This window comes from Belonocnema kinseyi, chromosome 2 (assembly GCF_010883055.1).
Source record: "Belonocnema kinseyi isolate 2016_QV_RU_SX_M_011 chromosome 2, B_treatae_v1, whole genome shotgun sequence".
NCBI classification, from domain to species: domain Eukaryota; kingdom Metazoa; phylum Arthropoda; class Insecta; order Hymenoptera; family Cynipidae; genus Belonocnema; species Belonocnema kinseyi.
The window spans coordinates 159030954-159041823 of NC_046658.1; the positions used below are offsets into that span (position 1 = coordinate 159030954).

The 10870-nt window shown below is 25.5% G+C and overlaps 1 protein-coding gene across 4 annotated transcripts in view; it reads left to right on the top strand.

Annotated features, from left to right (window-relative positions):
• Nucleotides 1–6: 6 nt before the first annotated feature.
• LOC117167784 (receptor-type guanylate cyclase Gyc76C-like) overlaps nucleotides 7–10870 on the top strand; it is a 96066-nt gene continuing 85202 nt past the window's right edge. For 3 of the 4 annotated variants that reach the window (XM_033352962.1, XM_033352966.1, XM_033352965.1), the window contains exon 1: nucleotides 7–341. In XM_033352962.1, coding sequence (XP_033208853.1) covers nucleotides 274–341 — 68 coding nt within the window. In that variant the 5' untranslated portion in view covers nucleotides 7–273. The remainder of the gene's footprint in view (nucleotides 342–10870) is intronic. The other variant, XM_033352963.1, reaches the window with a different exon arrangement.

Here is a 10870-nt window from a genome sequence, read left to right on the forward strand (position 1 = left end):
TCAAGTGCCTCCCAACTGATTAATTACATTCACTTCATTAATTCAGTTCAGTTTGTTTTTTCAGTTTATCCCCCTCCCCTTCCTTACCCCCTCCCATCTCTGAAAATTTCATTACAAACAGGTGATCCAGGGTGACAATTTTTAGATAATTGTGAGAAAAAAGTTGAAAATAAGGTGCAAGTGCAGTGTGGTGAAAAGTGAATCCGATATTTAGGTAGTAATGCAGTTGATGTCACGAGTTTCTAATTGGATGTTTCAAGAGCGGAGCGATAAATGACACGCACTTTCGTCATTGTCACCAAAGCTGTTTCCGTGGACCGTGGAAAAAAGTTCTCATGTAGGTAAGATTTTCAGGTGATTAAATAAAAAAGATCGATCAAGGTTATTCCGTTTTTTAATTTTTTTAAAGTTTATTAATTAAAATTAGATTTTTTTCCAAAAGTATTTCATAATCCGAGAGATATCTTTTGATCAGTTAAGGTAAACAGGTTTTTTGTTCTCAGTGGCCGCCTTTGGGGACAGTATTTAATTTTCATTTTAATATTTCAGTGACATCTTTACTGGTTTTTTTTTTTAATTCAGGATTTAATTGAAACAAGTATTAAAATGATTTATTTTTATTTTGCTTTTATATAGTTTCTGCGAAAGATTTGAATTTATCCATACAAAATCTCTCGACCTTGAAGCTATATATAATATTATTGTGCGAATTCTTACCATTTTGTAGCAGATTCGTTGGTTTCTTCAATTTCTTTCTGTAGTGGTTGATCAAAAATGTTAGAGAAATCTTGCATTTCTGGCTTCAAACTTCTCATTTATTTTAAAATTCGTCTTCTTTGGTTTAAATATCGATTTCTATATTTTTTTATTGAATAATTCATCTTTTTTGGTCGTAAATTTAACTAATTGTTTAAAAGTGAGCTAGTTTATAAGAAATTGATTTTTCTATAGAAGATTTATCAGTTTAGTTGAAAATATATTTCTCTGATTGAAAAATTAAAGTGTTTCTTTTACATTTCTTTTTTTTTTGTTATTAAAATTTTTAAACTCAAAATGTTGATGATTTACTGTTTTTATAAAAAGATTTATTATTTATTACTGAAAAAGAAACTTTTTTTATTAAAAATCCGTCTTTTTTGGCAGAAAATTATTCTTCATGATTAAAAATTAATCTTCCTCAGCCATTCCAAATATTTTGAATTTGTGGCTGTATATAGTATGATTATGCAAATTCTTCATCTTGTAAAAGATTCGTTTTTTTTTTACAATTCCTTTCTGATCTGGTTCATAAAACATATATGTATTAGGCTTGCTTTTTTGACATAAAACTTCAATGTTTTTTTTAATTTTTAATTTTAAATCCTTTTTTGTTCAGATTTGCATTTTTTAAGATTTGTTTTTTATGAATTCAGTTACTTGATTAAATATTGAGCTAGTTCAAAAGTCGAATTTCTTGTCTAAAAAATAATATTATTTGTCAAAAATTTAACTTTTGGACTAAGATTTGTGTTTCAGTTAAAAATTAAATTTTTTAATAAAAATTAAATGAGAAATAAAGTGCAAATTTGAGAAATTTTATAGCAAATTAGTTGGTTTATTACATTTTTTTCTGATCTGGTTCATCAAAAATGTTGTAGAAATCTGACCTTATTTGGATTGAAACTTCACTGGTTTTTTTTTTCAAATTTTAAATTAAAATCCTTTTATGGACAAAAATAGATTACAACATTTTTTTTTTGTTTAAAAATGCATCGTTTTTGTTGGTGAATTCGACTACTTCATTGCAAGCTGCGCTAATTTATAAGAAATTTATTTTATATATTTGTATATTTGTATTTTATTAGTTTAAAATTGATGTATTTTTAAACAAAATTCGTCTTTTTTTGTAGAAAATTAATCTTCTAGTTTAAAATGTTACCCATTGTGTTGAAGTTTTATTTATTTGATTGAAAATTTAACTAAAAAAAAATTAAAAATGTAAATTTTTTTTTATTGAAGATTATTTTTTTCAGGTAAAAAGTTTAAATTTTGTATGAAAAATTTCCGTATTTGGTTTTTGGATGAAAATGTATCTTCAGATAAAAATGCAACTTCTGGGTGAAAATTCATGTATATCTTAATAAAACTTCTTTTTTTTGGTGAAAATTTTAGCTTCTGGGTTGAAAATTCATCTTTTTTGTTGAAATTTCATTAATTTTATTAAAACTCTATCTTTTTGGCGAAGAGTTTTTTTCTGGTCAAAATTTCGTTATTTCTTAATAAAAATTTAAGTGTTCGGCTAGAAATTCATGTATTTTGTTATAACATCGTTATTTTCCCAAAAAATGAATCCTCTGGATTAAAAATTGAACTATTTTGATAAAAAGTTAATTTTTTCGCATGAAAATGAATTTTTATTAATGTAACTGTTCCATTTTGGGTTAGAATTGATGTTTTTGGGATTTCAGTTGGAAATTACTTTCTAGATGAATAAATAGGATTTAAATAGGATTAAATACGATTTTAAATTTTGATTTTCATCTTATTTAAATTTCTATGAACTAAAAATGTAATTTTGGTGGAAAATTAATCCTCTGCGTTCAAAATTTATCTTTTTGGCAGAAATTTCATTTATCCAATAAAAAATTTTTTTAAATTAATTTTTTACTATTCCATTTTCTAGTAAAACTTCATATTTTTAAGATTTTAAATTAACGTGTTTTGTTGGAAATTCTTATTTTTGTTACAAAAACAATCTTCTTTGTTCAGAATTTTACAGAATTTTTCAGAATTTTTCAGAATTAAGTTTTTTTGGGCTGAAAATGTAATTTTTTTGTTATAAAAAAATCATCATCATTGATTGCGAATTGTATTGTACTCAGTTGGAAAATGAGCTACTTCATTAAAAATAATTTTTTTAAACAGAAGATTCATCATTTTAGGTGATAATTTATTTCTCTTGTTGAGAATGCAATTGTTTCATTTAATTTTGTTTAAAGAATTAATTTCTTAAACTAAAAATTTCACTATTTAGTATTTCACTATTTCACTATTTGGATGCAAATTCATGTATCTTATGGAAACCTTATCTTTTTGATCGAAAATTAATCTTCTGGGTTGAATATTGATCTCTTTTGTTAAAATTTCATTTATCTTGTTTAAAATTTAAATATTTGGTTGAAAATTTAGTTTTTTCACTATTAGATTTTCAATAAAAATGTTGTATTTGTGGTTTAAAATTTAAATGTTTGGTTATAAATTAATGTATTTTTTAAATTTATCTGTTTGATTTAAAATTCTTCTTCTTCATTGAAAATTTAACTATTCCATGTGAGGCTCAAAATTGATCTTTTTTTAATTGAAAAGTAGTCTTTTTGTAGAAAAATACTCTTCTTGGTTTTGAAATTTGATGATTTTGGTTAAAGATGACTTTTTTCGTTAAAAATTTATGTATTTGTTTGAAAACTTAACTTTTCTGTTCAAAATTCCATTTTTAAAATTTATTTTTCTAACTACAAATGTAGAAATTTGGTTTTCGTTTACAAATTTATGTTTTAGTTGAAATTTTAACTATTTTCTTCATAGTTGATGTATTTGGAGAAACAAAATCGTCGTTTTGGTACATAATTAATTTTTTATGATTGCAAATTCATTTATTTGGATCAAAATTTAACTATTTTGTTGAAGATAATTTTTTTTGTCTTCAAAGTTAATTTTTTCAACTTAAAATTTCAGTATTCCATGTTTAGTTGAAACTTTGTATTTTTCAGTTCGAAAAAAGTAATCATCAAAACAATAACACATTTCCCAAAACGTGTCAACTACAACAGATGTCTTGTGATAAGGTAAACAGGTTTGTTTTGTAGGTGGCAGCATTCCGGAACAGTGTTTGACTTTCATTGTAATCGTTCAGTGACATCCTAACTACGTTTTTCATTTCGGTTTTAATTGACACAATTATTATTATTATGATTGAAATTTACTTTACTTTTATATAATTTTTGTAAATTATTTAAATTTAGCTATACTAAATATTTTTACCTTGTATCTATACATAATATTATTGGGCGAGTTCTTAAAATTTTAAAGCAGATTCCTTGGTAAAAAAAAAATTATTTCTGATCAAGTTTATTAGAAATTTGGTAGAAATTTTGCATTTTAGGCTTAAGATTTTTATTTTTTAAAATCTTTTTCTTATAATATCGACTACCACATTTTTTCATTAAACAATTCATCTTTTTTGGTAGAAAATTAATTTTCTTGATTAACATTTTCTTTTGTGTTAAAAATTAAACATCGTGATTGAAAGTTCAACTAACTTGTAAAAGATTTATTGTTTTAGTAGAATATTCATCTCTTTGTTAGAAAATTTGTTTTGTTTTCCAAAATAATTATTTGGTTAAAATTTATGTATTTTATTGAAAATTTATCGTTTGAGGCAGAAAATTTATCTTTTTGAGTTGAAAAATAAAATATTAGGTTAAAAAATCAACAGTTTCGTTGAAAATATTTATATTTTGTTAAAAATGTATTTTTGATTGCATATTTTGAATTATTTGTTTCAAATTAATCTATTATTAATTAAAAATGCCATCTTTTTGTACACTATTCATCATTTTTCATTAAAAAATAAAACTAAAATTGCTTGAATTTTAAAATGCTTGAATAAAAATTCATTTTTTTTTTGTCAAATATTCGCAATTTTTGTTCAATATTCATCTCTTTGGTTGAAAATTGGACTACTCTGTTAACACCTAGTTGTTTTTTGCCTTGAAAATTATTTTTTTGTTTTAATTAAATAAATTAAACTATTTCATTTCTGTTTAGAAAATTATCTTTTTTAGTTTGAAATTGATCTTTTTTGGATAGAAATATAATCTTCTTGATTACAATTTTTCTTCTTGTTGAAAAATAAAGTACTTAGTTGAAGTTTCGAATACTTTTCACAAGTTTCACCATTTTATTTGAAAATCCATCTTTTTGTTTGATTTAATGAAAAATTAATTTTAGATCTGAAAAATTAACTATTCCGTATCTGGTTAAAAATGTATCTTTTTTAGTTGGAAATTCATTGATATTTTTAATGGAGATTTATCACTTTAGTCGAGAATTTATTTCTGTGGTGGAAAAGTTAAATATTTTATTGACATTTCTTTTTTCTTTAGTTATAAAAATTCATTTTTGAACTAAAGATTCGACTATTTAGTTTTTGGGTAAAAATCTATATTTTTTAGTTATTAATAAAACTATTTTCTAGAAAATTCGTCTTTTTGGTGGAAAATCAATCTCGTCAGTTAAAAATTCATCTTTTTGGAATAAATTTATTTTGTTCAAAATTCAAATAGTTTCTTGAAAATTCTTTTTTTTCGGTAGAAAATTTAATTTTTCAACTGGAAATTTCACTAATCTATTTTCAGTTTAAAATTTGTATTTTTAATTAAAAATACAACTGTTTGGTTGAAAATTCGTTATTTTGTTATAAAACTAATATTTTTGCTTGAAATTTCATTATTTGGATAAAAAGCTTTTGTTTTGTGAGATATTAAGGTTTTTTTTAACGAAAATTAAACTGTTCCATTTTGGTTAGAAATCCACCTTTTTTATTGGTAAATGATCTTTTTCATTAAAAAATTAATCCTCTAGTTGAAAAATTCGACAATTTTAATTGAAAATTAATTTCTTTTGTAGATCTCTTTATTTTTATGGTGAAAATTGTTTTTTTCTTTAACTAAAATGTAACTGTTCCATTTTAGTTTAAAAATGTATATGTTTTATCAAAAAATTCAACTATTTGTTAGAAAATGTATTTATGTTGATGAAAATTAATCTTTCCAATATTAAAGAAATTTTTTTGCTAAAAATTAATCTTTTTGAATACATTTTATTTAATTCGTAAAAAATTTCAATATTTTGTTGTTTCTGTCAAAATTTTAGTTTTTTAACTAAAAATTTCACTAATCCATTTTCAAATGGATTTTTTAAAATTTGTTAATCAACTGTTTAGTTAAAAATTATATATTTGGTTAAAAATTAGTTTTATGTTATAAAATAAGTCTTGCTTGAAAATTCAGCTATTTAGATGAATAGTTTTTTTTTTTTGAAAATGAAGGTTTTTTCAATGAATATTTGACTGTTCCATTTTGGTTAAAAATTAACTTTTTTATTGTAAAATCGTCTGTTATAGCAACAAATTAATCCTCTTGTCCGAACACTAGAAGATTTTGGTTGAAAATTACTTTTTGTGTAATTTTTTTTATTTTTCTGTTAAAAATTCTTGTTTTCTTTAACTAAAATGTAACTGTTATATTTTAGTTTAAAAATTTATATTTTTTAGCTAAAAATTCAACTATTTGGTTAAAATTTTGAGTATTTTGTTGAAATTTTTTTCTGGTAGTAAATTAATATGTTGGGATAAAATGTAATCTCTTTGATTAAAATTTTATTCATTTAAAAACAATTTTTTTAAATAAATTTTTTTAACTACAAATTTCACCATTCTGTTTTAAGTCAAAAGTTTATAATATATTTATTTCATTTTTGGTTGAAAATTTTTCTTTTTCAATTGAAAAATCGTCTATTTTGGTAAAAAATTATTTTTCTTGGTTTTAAAATCCACGATTCTGGTTGAAAAATTTCTTTATTGGTTGAAAACACATTTCTCTCTAACAAATAATGTAACTATTTTTCTCTGGTTTCAAAATTATCTTTTCCAGTCAAACATTTAGTTTTTTGGTTGAAAATTAATTAATTTGGTTGGAATTTTCAGAATTTCATTTTTCTTTAAATATTTCTTAGTTCTACAAAATTAATAATCTAAGCAGTTGCACATTTGCAAAAAATATTTGAACTAATATATTATTTATATAATTCTATCCATTTTATTATGCACATTTTTTTTATAGTTAAAAAATAGAAATTATTATTTTTGGAATAAATATGATTGTACAATAAAAAAATAAAAGTGATAAGATATGTTTTGACAAGTTGACGTAAACAGTTTTGTTTTGTTGACAGTTGCCTTCCAAAACAGTATATAATTTTAATTAGGGGAGACCACGCTAAAATAGATAATGTTCCTACACTAGATAATCATTAATTACGAGCACAATTATAAGCAAAGAAATAAATTCTAATTTTAGTATATACTGTAAATTAATAATTATCCACTGTAGGGTGGTCTCCCCTATAGCAGATTAGTTGGTATATTAAGATTTCTTTCTGACGTGGTTGATTGAAAATGTTGTCGAAATCTCGCCTTCTTGGCTTAAAACTCGAATTTATGTTTTTGAACATTTAAAATTAAAATCTGTTTTTTTTTTTCAAGTATCAACTGTTACATTTTTGAAATGAAAAAATTAATTAAAATTTTATTTCTTTAGTTGAGAATTTGACTGTTTTGTTGAAATTCGTTTTTTTTTTTAAATTAATTTTTTAAGTAAAATTTACTTGTTTAGTATTTTATTTCAAATATAACTTTTATAATCGGAAATTAAACTATTTGGTTGAAAATGCATTTATTTTGTTTAAAATTCGTACTTTTGGCCGGAAATTATTCAGCTAGATTAAAAATTTTGTTATTGTTAAAAATGTAACTATTTTGTGCAAAATTCTTTTTTTTTATTGTAAATTAATTTGATAAAGAAAAGAATTTGATAAAGAAATTTGATCTGCTTCTTTAAAAATTCATCTTTTTGATTAATAATTCATTTATTTGGTCTTTGTTTCTTTGCATTGGAAATTAATTTTTTTAAATTAAATTTTCATTGTCCTATTTTCAATTGAAAATTTACATTTTTCAGTTTAAAGTAGAATTATTTAGTTGATAATTCATCTATTTTGTTATAAATTCATCTTTTCGGTTAAAGATTATTCAATATGGTTGAAAATTTAATTACTAACTTGTTAAAAATTCCTTTTTTTATTGAAAATTAGTTTTTTCAACTTAAAATTTCACTATTATATTTTTAGTTAAAAACTTATATTTTTCAGTTTAAAATTGAATATTTTGTTTAAAAACTAATGTACTTGATTAGAAATTCCTCCTTTTATGGAAAAATTGAGTTGCTTCTTTGTGGATTTCAATATATTTTTTAATTGTTTTTTTTTCGTTGAAAATTGAATTTTTCAACTGAAAATTTCACAAGTTTGGTTGGAAATTAGACTATTTGATTGAAAGTTCATATATTTATACTAGAAATTCACTTTCATGTAGAAGATTTATATTTTTGGATAAAAGTTGAACTATTTTGTGAAAAATTAATCTTCATGAAGGAAGAATCAAACAATTTAGGTGACATTTTTGTTTCTTGTCTAAAATTAATCTCTGATTTAAATATTATGTTTGTGGTTGAACATTTACCTTTTTTACTTGAGAATTCAACTTTTTAGCTGTAAATTCATGTATTTTGTTGAACCCGTTTTTTTAAGTCAATATTTTTTTATTTGACATTTTAATATTTAATTACAAAATCTACTTCTTTTGCAGAAAATTGTACTATTTTCCAGAATTTCGTTCCTTCTTGACTTAAAGATCTTTCTTGCCTAAACATGTAACTCGTTTTTTGAAAATAAGCTTTTTGCTTTAATAATACGTCTCTTGTATAGAAACTTGATGTTTTTCTTGAAAAAATACAATTGTTTAGTATAAACTTAATTTGTTTTTTTTAAAGGTTCAACTATTTGGTTGAAATCTGTCAATTTTGCTTGAATCCATCTGTTTTTTATTTTAAATGATAGTTCTTCTTTTTTGTTGGGAAATTTATCATTTTAGTTGAAAATTCATTTCCTCAGTGAAAAATTCAAGTAGAATCAAACCTAGATTAGGTGATGCTGCATTTAACGTTTCGAAGAATAGACGCCGCGTGGTGGGGATGGGTCAAAGTCGCTACGGGAGGATGTGCTGTGCTCACTCAAGCGTCACAAAACAGAGAGAGAAACAAGAAAGAGAAAAATCAGGAGAGAGACCAAATATTTCCGAGACTCCTGATTTAATGTCACGCTCATTCAAAAAATTGACGTTAAATCCAGGTTTGGCTGTATTTAATACAAAAATTCTTCTGCTTAAGAAAAAAATTTAAGTTTCTCGCTAAACTTTGTTTTTTCTTGTCTCTTTTGGTTCAATACAGCAATATTAGGTATATTCTCGATTTCCTGACAATATTCTCTCCATGAGTCAAACTATTTCATTATCAATTATTATATATTATTAACGTTGCCCTGTACAAGTTCCAATTTCCATTATTCATGGCCCTGTTAAAAAGACTTCGAGTATCCTTTTCCAGATTCTCAAGTCGAGGATCCTACCAGCGTGCATCTCTCTATGCTTTTTTAATACAAAGATGATTATTGTTCTCAGTTTATATCTTTTTGTAGGATGTTGACCGCAAATTTTAATTTCTGATTAAATTTAATTCTGTACGATGGAGCGTCTAAAAACGGCTCAGACCCATCCTTAAACAGTTTGCTGGTAATTATTGAAGATAAGGTCAAATCATTAACCTTATGACATTTAGATGTCACGAAGGCACGACTGAATGAAGTTCAATCAGTAGTTAAGAGATAATCTAATAGGCACCCCTCAGGTTGGTGTGCTTACTATCGCAAGTCGAATGATGTGCGTTAGCATCACATTCGATGAGCAATGGTTATGCTTTAAGGCAGCAGTATTTCACCAAATTTCTCCATTCTTCTAATGGTGGTGGGTCTTGGGAGTCAAATGATAGGTACGCTGAGTAAATCCCCAGAGGTTGCTTTCTGGATGGTTGTCGATCTTTACTATCACAAAGTCTTTAGAAAAGAACCTTGGTAATTCACTAAGTTTATATAGCCTCTGATATAAAGTACTGCCCTAGTTGTTTCTAGAAAACTGTCATAAATTACTTATCCGTTTTTGTTACTTGAGCCTCTAACTTTTGTCTTGTAAGTTGAAGATTCTTGTATTCAGGAAAAAGCCGTTTGCTCCGCTTAAAAAATTTCTGCTCAAGATAGCAAAAAATCCTTTAGAATAGTGAAGGTTTGCGATGGGCCAGTCACTGAGAAATCTCAAAATTCCGCGCTAGAAGTCCTAGGCAAACTCTTGAAAATATTTCGACAAGCGTGGAGCATTTACATCACAAAGCATTCACACGTTCGTCATGCACACACTGCGTATGTCAGTCGAACTGACAGCCGACTACATCCGAACACCGCCGAGCTTGGCCGAATCTGATTTCTCCTGCAGAGTCCCGTTCGCGAGAAGTTCTTGAAATTTCGGCACTCCCGGCAATCTCAAGGAAATCTTAGCACTCTCTATGCGATTCCTATTAAGACTACCGCATTTATAGGTATAAGGTTTCCACATTTCTCAGTGAGTAACCGCTCGAAGGTTTGTCTGGATAAAATCTAGACTGGAAGTTGTTTCTACTGACCTTGGGAGATCTTTGCTGTCGATGAATTTGATCTTACCTCTCGCCCAAAGTTTCAATCTGCTTGCAGCTTCAATGAGCCAAATTCTAGACACTTCAACCGATCAGATGATGATAGAAACATCATCTTTAAGATAGCAATGATCAGATCTTGGGATGACTTCTACAGATTGTGCCCTATAGATTATAATTCCTAATTCCTCTTTAATTGCCTTAACCTGATTGTCATCGAGTTTGATTATTGGGAACCTCTCGGTGACTATAGTAACTTTTAGGGGACTTTAAGAGCTCTTGTTATGAGTGACTGTTGGACCTCTTATCCGCATCTTCTTCTCTTCACTGATTTCATTTGATATAATGCTATCAGAATTGGGCCTCTTTGATTTAAAATTGAGTGGCCAGAAACGAAAAGGGTCCGAACGCTCGAAAACGCGAAAAAGTATTGTCCGAACGTCTTGTTATATTAAAATTTCGAAATTCAAAAAATG